We start from the raw sequence: 21616 nt of genomic DNA, 5'->3' as shown, positions 1-21616 counted from the left end.
ATCACCAGACTGGTGCATACTTCTCTTCCTCTGTAGAATTTGGGGGCAACTCTGGTTCAAGGGAAGGGAAGGGGTGATTCCCTAGCAGACCAGACTGACTCTGCAGAATGGAACTGGTCCCATGGCCCTCAGTATGGCCAATAAGATGGGTTGAATGGCAGCTGCAGTGGTCCCCAAGGCATGGGGTATCAATAGTTCTGAGGCAGATTATGAGGTGGAGGTTGGTTTCAAGCTGGCCCAAGTCTTCTGACTGAGAAGGTGTGTCTTGGAGGAGGGCATAGCAGTTCACTGGGTGGTTCAAAATCTCCAAGTGATGAGAAAACCGATTCCAGTTCCAACGATGGTACTAACTACACTTACTAGAGGGAAATCAGAGCCCAAAGATGGAATAGGAGACAAACTCCTTCCAAAGTCTGACTCTCTGGTAGAGTAATAACCTCTCTCAAAAGGGAGGGACTCAAAGGAGTGGAAGACTTTGGGTCAAGGAGAGCAAAGGCATCCTCAGAAGGAGCGTAGGTCCTGGTAGTCTCAGAATGAGACGCATCCTGTCTCCCCAAACTGTGCCACTGAAGACGAAGATGGAACTGTGGGTGACCGATGCCCTTGGCAACTGGTCTTTGTCAGCGATGACAGATCCCAGGGGTTGTGCTTGGGGAGTAGCAGAAGCACTGGTACTGTTGTATCACAATCTGGTGCCAATGGAGCCCTAGACTTGTGGACTTTTCTATCATGCCTAGGCCTGGTCTGCACTAGAGAGTCAGGTCAACGTAAGCATCGACCTAACTCTTTGCGTCTCAATGCTGCTCCCACCACATCGACTTAACTCCACCTCCGCAAGAAGCATAGCATTTAGGTAGTTAGGTTGACGCAGTGTCAGCGTAGAAAATTAAGCAAACTTAAGTTATATTGATATACAGCCACCGCAGTAATTAAATCAGTGTTGTTTATCTATACTAGCTGTCAGTGACCCACACTGACAGCCAGTGCAAGTGCTCATGGTGAGGATGCGCACCGCCGACAGAAGGAGCCAGCATGGATATAAATCACTGATTTAATTACTGCACTGGCTGTACGTCGACATAACTTAAATCAACTTAATTCTGTAGTGTAGACATGCCCTTAGGATGTACTACATTCTCTTGGGCTGAGCTAGGGCTCAGTTTAGGCAGGGCTGGATCTGGCTTCTTCAAAGTGGATTTAGAGGAAGACATAACTTGCTCTCCTGACAAGACCCAGCACAGGGATCTGTGGGGGTAGACTCCTTCACTCCTGATTCAGACCTCATTGCTGAGTCAGGTTGATGTACGGTGAGATCCCCTAGCCTGGGTCCGACCTGACCTTTTCCATTAGGTGCTTCCTAAGGTGAAGTTCTTGCCCATCCCAGGTACAGCTAAGAAATGACCAGCAGATACTGGATTTTGCAGTGACGTGGGCTTCCCCAAGGCAGTACAAGCAACATTGGTGGTCATTGTTGACCAAGAAGGATCGCAGGCAGAAAGCACAAATTTTAAAGCCCAGAGTCCAGTACCTAAATGGAGTACGGGGGTTGGGGGGATGCTCCCCCGGTGCTGGAGACTAACTACATAACACAAACTATCAGATAAAAACTTTAAAACTCAAGAATATAAAAACTATTTATAGATATCTAAATATATTTTCACTGATACAGAAGAAAGCTGAAGCTTCAGAGACTAGAGATTCCAATCCAGACCACGTGGAGGTGATAAGGAACTGGAGACACCGTCAGTCCGCCCCACCCTCTATCTCCATGGTCAGAGGCACAAAGTGAGACAGAGAGCACATGTGGACCAATGACACTGCCTGAAAAATTCCTCAGTTCTGGGGGCAAGGAGTACGTAGGTACTCCACAGAGGAACACACAAAGGGACTAGCACTCAAGAAGAAAAACCCTATCAATCAAGTCTGACTTCCTTAGTGATTGTACACCTCTATCCCCATATAACACAACCCGATATAACACAGTAAAGCAGTGCCCCAGGGGGGCGTGGCTGTGTGCTCCGGAGGATCAAATCAAGTTCGATATAATGCGGTTTCACCTATAACACGGTAAGATTTTTTGGCTCCCGAGGACAGCATTATATCGAGGTAGAGGTATAATGTCATAATCCTATTAGTCTTCCAGGGTAGGGAAGCCCTTAATTTCTAATGTAGGTCACCTTTCAAGTAAAACGTTAACATTGGTAAATGGATTTATTTAATTTTTACTAGAAAAATGCTAACAAACTGCTGTCAACAGCCTTGGAGATAATATATAAAATATGCACCAGTTTGATATGTCAATGTAGTTAGAGCACTACAAACCCCTAGCATATACCCGTATGACATACTTCCGTAATATGCCACACCAATGTAAACAAAGCTTTGCACAGGTGCAATTATCCATGACACAAAACCAGGGCAAATTTTTCAAAATGTCATCAGGGCCTAAAAATTGAAGACTTGTCAAATTCCACAGGAAGTCATTGTAATTTACCAGTTAAGTGCTATTACCTGGTAATTAGAGGTAGCTTCCCCCAGTGCTAAACAAGGCAAATCTGTTTTCTTATTCAACAAGTACTGTTCGTCTTCACCCAAATCATGCTACAATACTGTAACGTTATACTGTTGATGTTGAAACTGAAAGAACTCATTTCCTCTTGACTTAACACACAAATAACAGCACAATAACAACAGCTGAACACACTCCATGATGTTATCTTAGACCTGGCTTAGTTGTACTGCTTTCTAACTGTGCACTAGTCTCTCTCCTCTCAAGAGAAAAAAGGCTGCCCTCATCATGTTGTCCTGTGGTGAAGTCACTTCCTCTGCTCAATGGAAGACAGGTGACCTGCAAATGACCTGCAAACATCTGCAAAGCTCTAAAACCCATGCCACCTCATTTCTCTTCAAAGCTGTGCTGCCTTTTCACTTCCAACGGCAGCAGAAAATGTCAGCTCTTCTAAAGTCCATCCAGCTACCTTTTCCATTTTAACCAAAAGGTATCTTAAGGTTTATTATGTGAATTAACTGGAAGGCATCAGAAGTACACTACAGACAAATGCAAACAAAATAAAGACGTCTGTTTACTTGGCAAAAGCCCTAAATTGCTTCCACCTGCTTTTATGGTCAAGTTTAACTACTACACAAAACTTTCAAGGCAGAAAGGTTGGAGGGAGGGATATCTGCGAAGAAGTTTACAAAGTTTAACTAAGTTAACAAACTTTGAGCACGGCGGTGGAAGCCATCATAGCCTGGTCTAGATTAGAGAAATTTGGCAAGTTAGCCACCATATACTTATGCCAGTAACACAATTTGGGTGTACACAGAAAAGTGCTCATAATGGTGCACCGGTACTACAGTCACAGTTTGAATTACATTTGTTTCAAACATGATTAACTACCAAGTGGTCCAACAAAACCATGCCAATCTCCACGTATGCGGTCTCAGTGTGAGCTGAGATCACGGGCGATAGAGTTCTGCCATGAATGTCTCAGTGCATAGGTCACTCACTGCTCAGGTGGTCTTTCTGATGTATTTTCACAGTTCCACTGCACAGGGTTCAAGTTGGCCAGAAGGCATACCTGTAAAAACAGCATTACGTATACCATGGAGCTCAGCTGAGAGCTATTTTCATCGTGACCATCATCTTTTCCTACTACCTCTGGTCAATAAATTTGTCACATCACCCATCTCAATGGAGACCATTATATAATCAAATTGCCAGCTGGTCAGAGGCAGACATGTAGGCACGACTGGTATAGATCTGGGAAAGGATGATGGTCCAGGGCCAGCTAAACGCTGTCATAGCAATATTTCACTCAATCTATGTAAAGCAACTGGAGTGGCATCTCCACAGGTAGCAAACTTATTTCACATAAAGATACGTGACTCAAGATGCAGTTCCAAGCGTAAAACTTCCTGATTACATGAGTAAATGAACCAAATCCCTTGGACTCACCCTTCCACAATCCTGAGGTACTATTAGATAGCATGGAAGTGCCTCTTGGCTTAATCCTGAGGTAGAAGGAAAAATTGACTGTAGAAGCCACGCAGGCCAGGGAACCAACAAGCTGGACCAGATTCCCAATCCAATGTGCAAGATGTCTTATTGCAGGTGTGGCAGGGGCCAGGGCAGTGGAGACAGCAGCCAAGCTGAGGAGTTCAGAAGAAATGGAGAGCAAAGGAGCCCTTCGCTATAGCCTATACAAGTCTTAGCAGAATTTGATTTTTTTTTTATTTTATTTTTTGCAATTTCAACTTTGATTTAATTTTTTTTCAATTTTTAACTATTTTTATTTTTACAGTTGTGGGAAATTAAGGGGAGAAGGGTTGGGGTTAGAGGCAGGACAGCACTGACAGTGGGACTGCAAGGACCCAAGACACCTGAGAGTCAGGTCTGTGGGAGGCAGCAGACCTGGGCTGGCAAAGCAGAGCCCCTCACCAGTCCAGGCTGCATGGAAGAGGGCAAGCCCCTGGTCATGGGGGAGGCCACCCTGCTGCTGAACAGTTCCTGTCCAGGGTCAGTCCCTGCAATCCTGACTGGTGAGTGAGCAGGGCCGTGACAGCAGAGCTGCAGATGGCTCCCTGCACAGCAGCGGGGACAGTGACAGCCAATCCTGGCTGGCTCAAGGTGCAGGAAGTTACCAATGGGTATTTTTTCCATCAAGTTCAGTGTGTCAGCTGAAACTGATGTTTACTAACAGCTATCAATTTTAACTGAATTCTGACAAGCCTACCTATTTGATTTTAATATGTACCAACCAGGGCAGAATCTGCAGGCTCAGGAACAGGGCAATGAGATTTCAGAGTTCTTACAAATTCCATTAGCGTTTATAAAATGGCAGATGGAACCTCATGAGGGTGGAAATCTTCACCTCTCCCTCTACCCCACAAGCTCCTATTCCACTGACCTCCACCATTCCCCAAACTCCTTGCCTCCATGGCACAAGCAACAGCTGCAATGGCTCATCCTCAACACTTCCAGGACAGTTACTCCATAATTTCAAAATCCTGACATTCCCTACAGTCCCCTATCTTGGTTACAAGGGCTGTTATTCCCAGTCAAGTGCCCGGCTTGGCATTTACCGTGGCTAGTTGGCCCACACAATGTGGCTGGACTTGCACCTAGTGGAGGACAAGGGGAGGAGGAATGCAAAAGTAACAAACTGCAAGTCTAAAAACAGGATAACTTTCTGCAATAAAAGTATATACTGTCCAGTATGGCACACGCACTTTTCTGTCATGACTGAGTCAGTTCATATGCTGGACCACGGCACTTCAGTAGCATGTTGCTGTTATCTCTCTGCAATCACCGGCCATGAGTTGAGGGGTGAAAATGACTATTAGTTCTAATGAGGGATGTAAATATCATTTAAAAAGATATAATTTTAATTGTTTAAACGGTTATCATTTAACTGGTTAACTGATTAAAGCGAGAGGGGCCGGGGCTGTTCCAGCCAGCGCACAGGAAGTTAACGGTTAGGATGGATTAACAGTAAAACCAATCTTTGCCAGTTAACCGTTTAATATTTTACAATCCCTAATTCTAACCCCTATTTTCCCCCAATCCTGAACAGCTGTGCCTGAAAACATTTAATAGATCAAGTCCTCCTGCCTTACAATTAGTTTTTGGGCAAGGCAAGTTACACCCACAGACGCTCACACAACCAGTCCTCCAATATCGTTATGCAAATATCTCGTACAGATTTATCAGCCCTTCCTCTCACTCTCTCAAACAATTCCCTTCAAAAAGAACCCTCCAGAGATGTTTCCCAGTTGGCCTATAATGAAGTAACCTGTATTACTCTGTGTTCCATGACTATCACCAGATGATCCTCCATAATTCTTCCCCACTTTTATGGCATTAAATCAGCACCCCCACCACACGTCATGTTTGTAAGAGCTGTGCACAAGGGCTAGTCATAGGTCCTTTACATTTCCATCCCAAAAAGAAAGCGGCTCCTAAGGCATTGGAATCTGAAACTGAAGTTGCAACTTGAAAGGGGTATTAACGTAATAGTTAATAACCATAGGTTGTGTCCCTCTCCCTACTCCCAAAAAATATCTACTCCACTATCGATATTTCAGATGAGGGAAGGTGGAGCAAACCCACAGAGATGGAACACCTGATAAAGATGGCTATCCAGGAAGAGGAGGAGCAGCGGAGATCTATTAATGGAACTGCACAGAAATGAATAGAGAGGGATTGAATTAGGAGTCTGAGGTGCATAAAATAAAAGGACCACTACTGAAAGGCAGAAGAAGAATTCTGAAAAATGGAGAGAGGCAAGAGAGCACAGACAGGAGGACAACAGTGATTCTGCAGCACTTGGATACTACAGTGATGAGGGCCTTCTAACTTACAGCAGAACCTCAGAGTTATGGTCACAAGAGTTACAAACTGACCAGTCAATCGTACACTTTATTTGGAACTGAAAGTACACAGCAGGCAGCAGCAGAGACAAAACAAAAAGTAAATACAATACATTACTGTGTTAAATGTAAACTACAAAAAAAAAGGGAAGTTTAAAAAAATTGGTATGGTAAGGAAATTGTTTCTGTGCTTGTTTCATTTAAATTACGATGGTTAAAAAGTAGCATTTTTCTTCTGCACAATAAAGCTTCAAAGCTGTATTAAGTCAATATTCAGTTGTAAACTTTTGAAAGAACAACCAGAACGTTTTGTTCAGAGTTACGAACAACCTCCATTCCCTAGGTGTTCATAATTCTGAGGTTCTACCTGGAAATACAAATGGTGCAGAGAGATGTTAGGAGAACATGTGACAGTTGCAGTGGGAGTTTTTAATGAGTAATTAAAAAACGAAAAACTGACTGCGGCTTTGACTTTGCAACTGGCCCCTTACCTTCAGCCAGTTGCCCCAAATCTTCAGCTCCCTCACAACTTTTCCTCAGGCAACCCACCCCTTCGCAAGAAGAAAATGCATCTCCTAATGAGATGAATTTCATGCACTTGTAAGAGAATATATTGCTTACACACTCTTCTACATGATACATTCCTTCTGATAATGCAAATAGGCCTGCCAGCGTTTGTGTATAATAAAGTTTATTCTTGAAAACAAGGGCTGAGTATTTTGCACATCATTCACTCCTCCAAGAACTGTTCCTTTCACATTAATCCTTCTTAACACCATCCAGTACATAACCCTGCCCAAAAAACACAACGCTTGAATTATATAATTCTCTACAAATTTCCACAAAGGCAAAGTATCATTATGAATTAAGAATAGTTTTAATACATAAAACTAAACCACGCTACATCACACCATATTCTCCGAATTCCAGTCACTTCACTGCTCCGCACAAAGTTCCTGGCCATCACTTTGAACGCATGTGCCCAGGGCATTTATCTGCTCAAAGCTCTGCTGGCTGTTCTAAGAGTTTCAAGTATAGCTACTTGCTTTTCATAGGTTGATGCCAGTCCAGCTGTCTTGGAAATCCACTGTTAATTGAAAATGTCATGTCTACTTTCACGACTTAAAAAAAAATAAAGGCAGATAAAAGACATATTAGTCTCTGAAGAAATCATGGTGGGTCAAACATCTCCATCTTGTTTTCAGTTTCTGAAATGAACATTATTCTGTACCCACTGAGGGTATAACTGGGTTTATGTCTTTCCAAGTTTCAGTAATATGCTCCGACTACCCCCCCCCGGAGAGAAGACAGAATGGGCAAATGGGTTCTATAAATAGTTACTGCAGAATTCAGGAAACTCAAGTACGTACATTTCCTAATTATCTCTGTTTCATTGGCCACCAGGAAACTCAAGTACGTACATTTCCTAATTATCTCTGTTTCATTGGCCACCACGAACCCATGCCTATGTAGTACTATATACTGCCCTGCAGACTTCCACAACAAGAGCAATCATGGTGGATTTCCCAATCCCAAACCAGTACCCCACTAACCAGTAATGAGCTAAGGCAGCCAGTTTACAGAAGGCAATTGCAACTTGCTTTTTCAAGTTGAAGGAAGCTCATCACGATGGTCTGGCACTTCAGTGGCAGCACACCAGAGACACAGAGCCTTCCTTAGCCTGAAGTAATACAGCCATTACTGGGCTTGAGCACAACTTTAATATACCTGTATGGGATTGTGGTAGGACCCAAAAGCAAGATCCACCCACTAACAATTAACTGTACAAACAGCACACTGCCATCTATCCAGATGGTGGGTGCACAACTACCGCATCATGAACCACTCTTTCCAGTCTCTGGCTCTTTGCACTTAATGCAGAAATATCATTTATACTACTATAGCATCTAGGAGCCTGTCATGGACCAGGACCTGTCTGTGCTGAACAAACAGAACAAAAAAACAGTCCCTGCCCCAAAAGAGCTGCTCTGTTAGTCAGCAGAAAACAGATGTATACACACGAGGAGTATAGGGAAACAATGAGATTATATTGGTCAGCAGGATAGGCAGCAGTCTCAGCACACCAGCAATCTTACCATCAATCCTTCACTAGTCAACTCATGACAACTTTTTGAAACATCCCAGAAGCCTTTCCTGTTAAGCAAGGAACAAGAACCAGGCGTTCTGAACTCCATTTTGGGAAAAGGACTAGAAATGGAGCTGGCAACAGGGGACTTGGGGACGTTTCCCTGAGGAATATGGCTTCTTCTCCCATAGTTCTTCTGTACCCCTGATGGATCACATAAGGCCTTCTGAAATCTACCACAAGCCACTGTTTCATTGAATTGTGCTAGGAACTGTGGGAAAGGCAATCAGAACAGTCATTCTACAATGATGTAGTTAGTATAGGCACTAGCATGCACAGAGGGAAGAAATACAAGCAAAGTGCACCTGAAACATCATGGCTAATGTGGACTGTACTGTCAGTACTTCACCCTGTGCAGTCCCACAGAGAAATTCTCTAGCAAAGACAAGGACCATGGTGCTAAATGATACTGAGAAGGGTTTACCAATTTGTGACAAAAAAAAGCCCCATACAGGCTTGCCAATGACAATTAGGTGCCAGGGTTAAAATACGTTGTTCCATCAACTAACTACTGTACTATTTTTAGTCCTCTGCTATAACAATAGTCAGGAGAGAAAGAATGTAAAGTCACAAGTATCAGACAGGATTAAAAGCTTTAACTACTATTTTTGTAGTAAAGAATTCATAATAAGAACTGCTACTACCATTAGCATTTGAAGCAAAATGCTATTAAAATTACAGACTGGCTAACATTTTACATGGCATTTAGCCAAGATGGTTAATGGTTATGGAAATACTTAAGACAGTCTTGTTAAACTGCTGTTTTTGGTTAGCTAATAATAGTTTTTTACTTTGATTTTATAGAACTACTAGAACATATCCCTTCACACACCCCACAAATTAAAATAAGCAAAAATCCCACATCTTAAGTCTGTGCACAGTATTTAACTTCAAGATCAGTTGATGTAAAAGCATATTTTTGTTCTTCCTGGGCAAGCATGAGTCAAGTAGATTAAAAGAACATAGTACCATATAACGAAATCATAAAGACTGCACAAGTGATCAGTTGTGCTATGTGAATTAAAGCTAGGTACCTTGTAATAGATTTGTTAGCAGAGACAACATAAATTTACAGACTCAAAACCAAACAAACCAAAAAAAAAAAAAAAAAAATCAACAAATCCTGAAGAACTAGCCATTCGCTGCAGATTAAGGTTTTCTACAGAAGATATATATTCTAATTTAATATATATTCTAATAGAAGATATATTCTAATTTCAAACAAACATTCATTTCAACACAGTGTTAACTTTGCAGCCAAATAATTTAAATAGTAACACTGTTAGTTCACTGCTAACATACACCCCAGCTATTGTGCTTACCATGAAAGTACATGGAAATACAAATGGAAATTCCATTCATCTGAAAGGCTGTTGCATGGAATAAGGCTACAGATATTAAATATGCAAACAACTGAACATTGTACGTGCTGTCACAGGATTTCTTTCTTGTCTCAAGCTGCAGTGGCTCTCCTTGGCAATGGGGGCCAGATTGCAGTAGCACCGAAACTCTGCTAGGTGCTTTCCAAAAATAGATTGAGTCTCTGGCTGAAAAAGCTTACAATTAAACAGGACTTCCTTTGGAGCAACACTGGAGCCTGTCTCTGCTTGGCTTCCCAGGTTGTTTGAGAGAAAGAGGAGATGATCCTCTCCTTAAGCAAGCCTTGACCATGTTGTTTGCCATCCCAAGAACCAAACCCAGCCCTTCATGTGATAGTGAAGCATAGCAGGGAGGCTGCATGGTTTAAATAGCGGATTTGGGGAGAGGTGAGGAGTCAGAAGAACTGGATTCTATGCCCAGTTAAATGTACAGTATTGATTAAGAAGTTCAGTGCTCCCCGTTCAGAGGACTACCACTTTACAGAGACAAAACCCGAAATGAACTCCAATCCTCACCATGCGACTCTCACTATATTTCTCTTATTGAGTGTATGGAGAATTCCTCAGATGTGAGGAGATAACTAGGGACAGTAGAACGCTACAGGGATTATTAGCTAATTAGAGATGCTCTCAAAGAAAGTAAATCCCTAAAAATTGTTCTCACATCTTCAAACCATGACAGACTCCCATATTACTCATTTACTGCAATTTGGACACAAAAAAAGTCCTGCATTTGCTGTAATTTAGAAGGGGATATCACTGAATTTTAAGGAACAGCGACATTGACTAAAATGTGGAAAGCTCATGGTCAATGTCTCGTTTCCCTGTAACATCTGAGTGCAAGGGGGAAAAAAAACAGGCAGCTTTTCTTAGTTTGTTAAGTGCTAAAGGCAACTCTTCCAAGATCTATAAGCCAAGTGCCTTTTTTGTAGTGGGACTTGGTGGCCCCAGGAATCTGTAATAAGATACATGGTCTTTCAGCATCAGACCAAATAAAGCCTAGGCTGTTAGTCATCAGAACTCCTATGTGATAACTGTTTAGTGACCTATGTGCAATGAGTTACTGGTCTCAATTCAGTTTTTTCTGGATAAGTGCCATAATAAAAAACACCATCACAACAGCAATCTGGAGAGATAGCCTAAAGGGTAAATGGACATGAAAATTCAATGCGTATTCTATCTTTTTCCTGTTTAGAAGTTAACTATATTGGCAGGGCAGACCTTGTTGCCAGCAAACAGACTCCATTAAATTTTAAAAAGACAAAAAGATACTTGTTCTGTGGTTACATTTAGACTCTTCAGGTTTTTAGGAAATCAACCTATAGTGCAGTGGTCCCCAAACTGTGGGGACAAGTCCCCCTATGGGGGCACAGAGGAACATTGGGGGGGCGCATAGCGGGGCTGAAGCCAGCCCCTCGGGGGGTGGGGAGGGAGCTCCACCACCAGCCTCGCTCCTCCCCCAAACCTGTTCAGCCCTCAGTCCTGCTCTGCCTCCAGGCCCAGCTCTGCCCTCACTTCCTCTCTGCCCCCAGACCAACTCCTCTCTAACCCCAGCTCCTCCCCGATGGCCAGTCCCATCCCCAGTTCCACCTTCAGCACAATCTCTGCTGCTGATGAAGCCTTGGCTATTAGTGGGGTGGAGGCACGTGGACACATTCCATTACTTACGGGGGGAGGAAGAGTTTGAGATCAGGAACCCTTCAAAATCAGTTGCGTCACTATCTGTACACAATAACAGAACTGGATTTATAAAACACACCACATGCACCGGATTAACCAAGATGAGAATGGAGTCTTGGTTGATAAAATTTTTACTAAACAGAAAAACTGAGATCTTTTTTCTGAAGAGGAGAGAGGAAAGGTTAGGAAAAAAACTACATATAAAGTAGCAACTGAGCGAAGACACAATTTTTCCTCCCATTTTAAAGGTTATTGTTTGGAACAGGATGACATTGTCTGCTTCTTTTTGAGCATTCAGAAATGTGTTCTTCGGTTACACCTGTCAAAGCCATCCACCATTTGAATTCTTTACAGCTGTCATTCCAAGGAGGAAACAGCAGCAGCAGACAGGTGAAAAAATAAAAACATGGTAAACAATGAAAAGCAAGCATATTGTACATTTACTTTAACACACGTGTTATATAACCATTGTAGTAATACAGGCTGAAATGTTATTTTTTGAATTTGCATGTGTCTTCAGTGCCATAGAGAGAGAGAGCTCCCAGCCCCGAAGTGCTGACAATAGGTTACATCTGAACTGTTGACATGAAGACACAGGAAAAGGGATTAGGAAGCAGCCATTTAAAAAAATATAAAAATCTTCTCACCTTTAGCTACAATCTCCTAAACCCTGCACATTTCACGCTAAACTGTATTAACGCATAATTAACCTGTACGACCTTCCGCTACCACTGATTTTCTCACTTGATGCCTAGCACCGCCCTCCACTTTACCATCTGCAGCACAAGCCCCATACCACTTGCAGATATGGATACACGGCCCAAACTGAGCCGGATGGTCCCCGCTTCAAAGACTTTACAAATCTGAAAACCTGATCCATAAGGTGCTCAGCACCCTTAAATTCCAATTGACTGCAGCGAGATTTAAGGGTGCAGACTCAGGCCCTAAATAGACACCATAACAACAAACGAGGAGGGAAAAGATACTACACAAAGTGAGTGTTTTATTTGTTCAGTACAAATTTGGGTTTTAACACTGTCCTAATTTTTAATCCTTTACTGTTCATTATCAGCCTGTTCCTATCTTTCAAGTCATCTGCAAACCATCTTATGAGAACTTAATACCTCCAACCTGGAACCCAGATATTCTCCTTCCACCTCCTTAAAAGTGAGTGACCCATGACCCAAGACGATGTATACAGGACTAAGGCACTGATCCTGCAGGTGCATGTTGGCAGACACCTGTACCCACATGGAACATCTTACAAGATCAGGACCCAAGAGGGGAAGAAATGAGAGTCTTACAACTTAGAACATTCGGGAAATCACTGGGGGATAAGATGCAAAACAAGTCAACACTGGTCACTGTCCCATACCATAACGACGGCCTTAAACTGACCTTTAATTTCATTTAAAAAAAAGAATACACTGAATGCAAAAACCGGTTAACGTAACATTAAGTCTGCACAGTTGAAACCACAATATTAGGAAACTAAACAGTTATGGTCATAACAAAATGAAGCATGTTAAGGTGAGTATTGTAAAGCATATACATCACAGCAGTAATATTTGAAGCTACACTATTACCATGAAAAAACAGAAAAAATGCTATATACACCGCTACCCCAATATAACACAAATTCAGATATAACGCGGTAAAGCAGCGCTCCGGGGGGTTGGGCTGCGCACTCTGGCGGCTCAAAGCAAGTTCGTTATAACATATCGAGGTAGAGGTGTACTTGCAAAACCGCTAAACTGATACTGCTGTATATTTCCTGACTTTGTGATACTAAATGGCAGCCTTAATGTCAGATTATATTTGCATTTAATATCCTCATGTTAGAGATTTAAAACAAAACCAAAACAAAAACCCTACACATAAATGCTAAAAAAATTAAACAGCCCCAACTAGATTTTCAGGCGACATATTTTTCCAATAAGGCATTACATGTGCAGTTATTTAACTCGCGAGTTTTCTGCAAAAGAACACCAGCAATATATTTGCGGACAGTGTAATAAGTCTTTGAAACAGTTGAAACAGGTCAAATTTGTATTTTTTTTTTAATTAAAGCTTAGAAATTTACACACTACTAAAGAATGCAGTAGATTGCAGACACCTATAAACTGCAGGATATAATTTTTTTTAGACCTGTAATTTTCTACCATCTATGGTGGCGTTGCTTCCTTTTGGGGGGCAGGGATTGAGAATTTTGCTCATTTGCGCATTTCAGTATGACAAAGCCATCCTCACACAAAATATCCCAATGCCACCCCAACCAATGCCTAACCAGTGTTTGGTGCCTACTGATTATCACTTAATAGCAGCAAATTTTAGAGATCTTATCAACTTTTAAAATATTTTACAACTCATCCTCTGACCTACATTACCTAAGTCAAAGATTTACTTAAATCTTTCAACAGATAAAAGCTGGAATACATCTTTTAATATTACTCAAATCTTCAGTTAGATTTTTAAAAAAACAAACTAATGGTAGTCATTCCAGACAGGAGTCCAACCCATCATTTTTCTTCAAGCATATTTTAGCTAAATACTGTATTTGCATGGGGAAAATAATTAGCCATAATATTTCTTAAAAATAAGTTTAAAAAGACACTGCCAACTTTTTTCCTAGCTCTGTTTCATATTCTGGATTTCATCCTATGCTTCTTAGGGAACCGAAATTAATGCAGTTCTTTGTTTACGCATGTGCTGATATTACTCAAATTGCATAATTCTCAGCATAGTGTTTACTTGTTAAACAGCCCTGTGGAGAAAGCAGAACACTTTTTTGGTGGGAGGTGGGGTTAATTTCTGGTTTATTTTTCAAACTTTGTGAAAGGGTGATTCGCTTTTAAACAAATTAGCTCTTTAGAGTGGAGGTGGTATCACACCGATTTATAACAAGTGGAATATTAAGTCAAATTTTGGCCATGCTACTAATTGTCTGTGTTCCTTTAAATAGTGAATTTAAACAATCTTTTTTTCTATTTTGAAAGAAAACCAAAATGCTATGTAAGCAATGCTGAAGTTTTAATGAGGTTACAGAAGCTTTGTTCCTACTACTTTTAAGAGATTTCTGGGAACCACTGACTTCAAGAAACATGCTTACCTCTAAATGCTGTTTCTGTATCTCCCTTATTAGAGGAAGCAGATTTTTTAAATCATCCCTGTACTTGAAGAGTTACCTACATGTCACAATCAGATAGCTAAACAAGTACTTGTTTGCATGCACTTAAGCCCCAGCGTATAAGATAATACTGTGATTTAAACCATACTTTTGGTTAACGGTTCAATTCTGTCTTCGCTTTCTTCATTTATATGCACAGTAGAAGTATCCCATTATTCTTTAGGACATTAAATACATGTGAAAGCAAAGTTCTGTTCCTTAGCACAGGGTGAAACAACTGTTTTTTATAAACTGCTTTCTTCCTCATTCAATTAACCATGCCCAGCCCCCTTTCCCTCACTTCTCCTTGTGCTCCGGACAAGTACCAGAACTGTGTGCATTTCAGTATTAGAGTGTGAAGCTTTCACCATTCCTACATCCTTTAAAGGACAACACAGTTTTGTAATACCATTACATAAAAAATAATGTAACAACAGCATCAGGTTTGATAAGAAGCAACAAACAACGCTAAACTGGTTCACACATATAAAAATCAATAAAGAGGACTGATGAATTTTGCAAACAGATTCATTTTAACTACCATCACAGAGTACAGTGGGATTTCCAGTTCAACACCATCAACAGTGAGAAAACATTTAATTTATAACTAGTGAGGGATTAAAATTCTGAAAAGAAAGAAGTCTCGTTGATACCATCCAAACCACACAATAACCAGCTTAAGCTTTAAGAAGGTTCATTAAAAGCAGCGATCCTAGCATGATTTGTTCATGTATTCAGTCTGAAATATTGAACTTTTTTTTTTTGTTATTACCTGATGTTCTGCATGAATGTTATCCCCAGTAGGCCAGCGATGTTTGCTGTTATTATAGCCGCCTCCACCACTTCCTCCTCCCCCAAGCTGCTCACCATGCTGCCTCTGAAAGAAGTAATCCACCATAGCGTCGTCCTGAGAGCGGCCTGCAACTCCTATGGATCCAGGGACAGGACTGGAGTGTGTCCCTGCTGCAAGCGCTTGATTTGCAACTGGCTGTTGCTGAGCCTGGGACCCTGTTCCAGATGTCAAAACAACAGGCATGTTGGGATTAGCTGTATCTTGTGGGTGCTGCTTCAGGTGGGGGCTGAACGAGTCCTGCCAGAGCACTGCTTTTCTCTTCAAAACACACGCAACGCTCATTCCACCAACACCTAAGGAGACACAGGGTTTTCAGTGTTTAATAATTTTAACTGATTAAGCACACATTGCCTACATCAAGAACAAAATCTTTACTTCTTTTGACGTGTTTATGCTTTCCTGTTAGTCACATCTGACCCATATCTCAGAAAGCTAAATTTAAACTTCATTTCAGTAAAATACATTAAAAATACACACTAGCCAAAACGACAGTTAATTCTACAGGATGCTGCCAATAGAGCTAAGATATTTACAGTTGCCTATTCTTGGAATCAGACCACCAAGTTGTGCAAACGAAATTTATTGTGTGGTCAGCACACTAAAATTTTGTCTCGTTCTACTCTAAAATTGAGCACTGAAAACTTCTGGGGGAGAAAAACCTTGGGAATGTAATGGAATTCAAATTACAACATCAATGTTTACAAACTTCTATATTAATGGCAGTCCTGCTACAGAATTTGTCATTTCCATATAAGTACTACTAGATTATTACTTCCAATAGATAGAGAAACAAAAACAACTTGTCAGTTTTTCAAATTCAAACCTAAAATATTGTTTGTACACATGCTATTAATCATGCCCCAAACATAACTTGCACTGTGTTGCAAACACTAAGGCTGGCTTGGGCCATGAGACAGTAAGATATATGCACATATTTATGGGAGATTCCCTGAAGAAAAAGCAGCTAACCTCTTAGAGACTGGGACACCAACAGAATGTTCCAGAGCTAGCTCAGCCGACAGCCTCAATTCAGCTACTGATGGGAGAGGAAAAAAAAACAACTAAACTCTGACTGTAGAAACTATCTAGCATAACAAACAAAGCAAAAACAGAATCCATCCCATACAGCGACCTGAATACTATGACAATAAGTGGGTAAATCATATTGCTAATCGGTTAACAAATCACTATCCCCAAAATGTTCTGATAGAGTATGAAATACTGATTTCATGCTGCTGTGGTAAGCCTTTTTTGTTTTGTGAAAGCAAAAAGATCAATAATCCAACACGGACAGTGATACCACAGAAGATTCTATACATCTTGACGGTAAAGTGTTTTTTTTCCCTTTACGTAATTCCCACCCCATTAAAAATATATATAATCAGGTACACCTCTACCCCGATATAACGCCACCCGATACAACACAAATTCGGATTTAACGCGGTAAAGCAGCGCTCCCGGGGGGGCAGGGCTGCGCGCTCCGGTGGATCAAATCAAGTTCAATATAACGCGGTTTCACCCATGATGCGAGAGATTTTGTGGCTCCTGAGGACAGTGTTATATCGAGGTAGAGATGTATTTAAGTCAGAAGAAATTCAAGCACTATTAAAAATGATAAACAGACCTCTGACTTCTAAACTTCATGTCAATTATTGCCCTCAAGTCACCCAACTGCAAACCCACAAATATCATGAATAGTTAACAAAGACAGATTGACAGCAGAATTTGCCCCTCATTTATCATCATCACAACTGCATACCATCATGCAGGAAGTCAACTTCCACATTCATGATAAGGCTCTCCCTAGCATATCTTGACTAAAAACTTTGGCCCAAACCTGCAAACAGCTCTGTAGGCTCTGAAGGGAACCTTTATCTCCTCTTTTCATCACACTACTTTTTAATAACCGTCAAGTTCTACAAGTGACTTCTCGGAACAACTTCATAACTGCAGTGATGGCAACAAACAGAAACCTTAATTTTGCAAAAATATCACCTAGATTTCCGCACCAATTTGAAGTAGTTTTTTCTGTTATTCATCTGTTAGAGGAATTTGAATATAGAAACTTCAATAATAGGATTTTTTCCCCTCTCCTTACGTTTACAATGTAGTTTCTTTTATTTTTCTAGAGCAATGTAAATGGGTAACTTTGCACTTATGCACACCACTTTCAATCTTACCACAAAACCTGGCAGTCTCATTCCACTTCTCAAATATAGCACTATAGTGAGGTCTCATTACTAAAGCTTTATTATTTTTAAAAGATACTCTTACCAGCATACGCTATTTAGCTTTCCTATAGTAAGTTCCACACACACACACACACACACACACCAAACAAAAACCTAAATGAATCAAACTCTCCTACAGAAGAGGTAAGAAGAAAGATTATTTCTATCAATTTCTTATAAGGAACTCATATGATTATGATGATGGTGGCAAAGTACTTAGGTACTCTGCATAATGTTATGGATAACTAAAACTGAACTAGCTCCTGTCAAAATACATGGAAAAATACATTGTGAGGTGGTCTTACACACACACACACACCCCCATGGTCCCAATCCTTCAAAAATTCACATATGTGAATAACTTTATGCACTGTGGCTATCCCCACTGAAATCAATGGGACTACACACAGCACAAAGTTAAGCATGTGCATAAATCTTTGCAGCATTGATGTACAAATTAAATTCCTCATTCACAAAATTTTGTTGTCTGCAGTCCCATTCCCTCCCCACCCAGTTATTAGTGCAAGTTAGCAGGTATTTAATCACTCAGAGGCAGTGATCACCTTTTAATTTTTCTTTTAAAAACATCCATATTACATAAAACTTTCCAAATGCTCTAACGAACTAATACGCCATCATTTTCTGTTATGGCCATGACAGACAACAGCACATAGTTGAGAAGTAACAATAAAAGGTTTGGCAGTTGTGGCCCAGTTGAGAGACTTCCCTAATGACCTAAGTGATACACCACACAATATGGAGAAATGCAGCATCTTGCTTTTTAAAGCTTTTAATGAGGAAGGGACCTGCCCTTTTCTATGTCTGAGACCTGCTCCTCCTTTTGCCTCAGGCTGCTGCATATTTTTACATTTACATAAAATACCTTTTAGAGGTTCCATCATCACTCCTGAAGTTAAGGGGTGATCAAGCTTTCTCTCTCCCACATCTGAGGGGCTGTCACTTGCTCTCTCAAATCTCACCAGAGAGGAGAAAGTGTTATAAATTATTATTCTCTTGACACTAGAAAATCCCAGTCAAGATCTAATAACAGCATCATTACATTCTGTACAACTGTTTGTATGCTCAGAAACCTCCTCTTTCATTTAACATAGACAAGGCAATCCCAAGTCAGAAGAGAAAACTTGGCACAGGAGACATTTTGAAAGAGAGCAAAGGGGGGTAAAAAAAGCATGATGGGAAGTTCAAGTTTAGTTCTGAGATATGTTTTTAATAGAAATGTTGTGATAAATGTAGCAGACAGCTGAATACTGCCATTCAAAGCATACAGAGCATCAGAAATATGTTAAGTCACCTACACAACACATACTGGTTAGCTAACAGCAGCTGCAACTCCTATCACTGCAAGTGTCTTATAACTACTGGATCTCTTTTACTTTTCAAAGTCTTCCTGTATTTTTTATGTAAAGAGTTTCCCATGAGTGTTATTCATTTACAAAATAAACAGCCTCCTACCGGACATTACAAAAAGGGGTTCCCAGAGTGAAATTACTATTAACATAAGGTTTCTTTCCCCTTACACACACACATAAATGGTGGTAAACAAGATGTTTGATGTTATCATTTCCATAAGATAGCATGTAATTTCCTGTCTGTAAGCAAGGTAACTTTGGGGACATAGCTAAACAAATTCTAACTACAAGAGTGGTGGCCTTAGAAAAAAATAGCTGTATTCTGCATGTAGCATACATAACTACTACTAATACATTCAGAACTCAGTAACTGTTCTCCAAGCGCTCTGATTAAAAAAAAAAAGTTTGCAGTAGTATTTTAAAAATTGGAATGGACAAAATGTATTTTGTAAAATTAAACTAGAAATCTGTAACGGCCTCTATTTTTCCATAAAGTTAGACTATGAATCAGTACTGCCTACCCATTGTTTAAGAGGCATCTGGCCTACAAAAATGTAAAAGTTCACATTTTCATTAAGACCTAAGGAGACATAGCAGGAAGTGGGTAAATTGATAACCAACTAAACTTCTTAAACCAGCATTAAAACACGTCATAAGACAAATGCTAAACTGCCCACCCTCTCAATAAAAGCAAATTCCTTACTCATGATCTGCTTAATAAAAATTCTACTTAGAACAAAGTTATTAAGCACTGCACAGAAAAAAAACAAAAACAGGAGTCTCTCTCAGTTTGGGGTGAAAAACAAGCTCTAATGTTCTCTTCAAAACAAAACTGCTTAATTAAAAATTATCCAAGACAAATACTACAGGAGGAGGAAGGGACTAAGAGAGAACAGCACTATGTACTTATAGCACATCAGAAAGTACTGTGTGTGTTTTATTCCCTTCCACTTGGAAGGATAAAGACCCTTCTCTTTCTCTTAGTCTCACACACACCAAAAAAAAAAAACAAAAAAAAAACAACAGGGCTTACAAAAAAAATTCCAACCATTACAGAGATAAAACATCAACCGTAGGAATACTGGGACACTTATGGCAATAAAAATGGATCACTTTTTTATTTTTGAGAATTAAATGCATGCACCTCCAGAAATCCCAGGTAGATCTTATATACGTTACACACACACACAATAACATACACATACTTTCCCAGCAATTCCTGCTGATAGGAATCTGAACTGTGTACAAGCAACGAATGGTTTGGACGCTATTTATCACATTTACTGAATCCCCCCCCCCATCCTACCCCTTTCCGCCCCCCCGGCGACGCCGTACAGCCAGGTTAAAATGCACACGATGAATTACATGCCGAGAAGAACCCCCAGTCGGGTATTATTTTTTTTAAAACCAAAACAGCTTGAAACCACCCCCAGCACCCCCCAAAATAAGGCTGATTTCTTTCTCCCCCAGGAGGATCAGGGCAGGGGATTGCCCCAACTTCACAGGGAGCCAAGAATAAGGGTTAATGGAGTTTGTGGAGGGGTTTGGGGCACATTATGGGGCCCCCTGCACCTCCCCACTCGCCCTCCCTCCTTCCTTTGATAACAATAGGGGCCTTGCTCTGACTCCAAAACATGTACAAGGAACAGAGCGAGAGGAGAGACCCAGGCACAGCGACCGGCCGGGGCTGCCTTTCGGGGCCGCATCAGCCCCCACCTCGAGCCTCTAACCCCAATATGACCCGACCGACTGGTCCCCTGGGGTGCGGGGCCCAGTTCAGTCCCGGCCCAGTCCGGATACTCACGGGCGGAGCGGTAGGATGAAGCTGGATCTCAGCCCCCCCCAGGCCTCTCGCTGGCTGCCTCTCCCCCTGCCTTTCACTCCGACAACATGGCGGCCCACTGGGGACTGGGACGGCGCGATGCATCATGGGATGGCTAGGCAGGCCCTGCTTGCTGCTCAGGCTCCTTGTCCCTGCTCCAGGCTGGGGCTGGGTGATGGGGATCAGCCAGACTGGGCCATGGGCCCCCTCTGCAGCCCGAGGAGCTCTCCTGGGCGTCTGCCAGTGTTAAACACAAGCCCAGATCCAGGGCAGTCTGTCTGCATGCCTGTGAGCAAGACAGAGGGTATCTGTGCACCGCTAGCCCCGAGGAACCCAGGCCTAAACACACACCCGGATGTGCTCATCCACCCAATCCACATGCCCTGGCGCCATATGCACACACCCCAACAGGCTCCCTTACACCGTATGTACCCCCTGGCTGGGTGTCCCAGCTGAGATACACCCCAAATGGGTTTTACACACACACCTTGACTCGGTTGATCTACCCAATACACACATACCACAATATTTCGGTGTGGGATTTTTAAAGCCCCTGCTCCAGAAAGGATGTTATTACGTGACCATATCAGCTTTCAG

General features: G+C 41.5%; 1 protein-coding gene across 8 annotated transcripts in view; it reads right to left on the bottom strand.

Moving 5' to 3' along the window:
• Positions 1-21616, bottom strand: part of PUM1 (pumilio RNA binding family member 1) — a 157533-nt gene that overhangs the window by 103649 nt on the left and 32268 nt on the right. For 6 of the 8 annotated variants that reach the window (XM_039511233.1, XM_039511236.1, XM_039511237.1 and 3 more), the window contains exons 1-2: positions 21002-21153; positions 15516-15889 (exon numbers count right to left, since the gene is read on the bottom strand). In XM_039511233.1, coding sequence (XP_039367167.1) covers positions 15516-15878 — 363 coding nt within the window. In that variant the 5' untranslated portion in view covers positions 15879-15889; positions 21002-21153. Of the gene's footprint in view, positions 1-15515; positions 15890-16565; positions 16633-21001; positions 21154-21616 lie in introns of those variants that run through there. The other 2 variants (XM_039511234.1, XM_039511235.1) reach the window with 2 other exon arrangements.

The sequence above is a fragment of the Mauremys reevesii genome, linkage group 23, assembly GCF_016161935.1.
Source record: "Mauremys reevesii isolate NIE-2019 linkage group 23, ASM1616193v1, whole genome shotgun sequence".
In the NCBI taxonomy this organism is placed as follows: domain Eukaryota; kingdom Metazoa; phylum Chordata; order Testudines; family Geoemydidae; genus Mauremys; species Mauremys reevesii.
The sequence above is the reverse complement of the archived record's forward strand: the minus strand, read 5'-3'. Positions and strand labels throughout refer to the sequence as shown.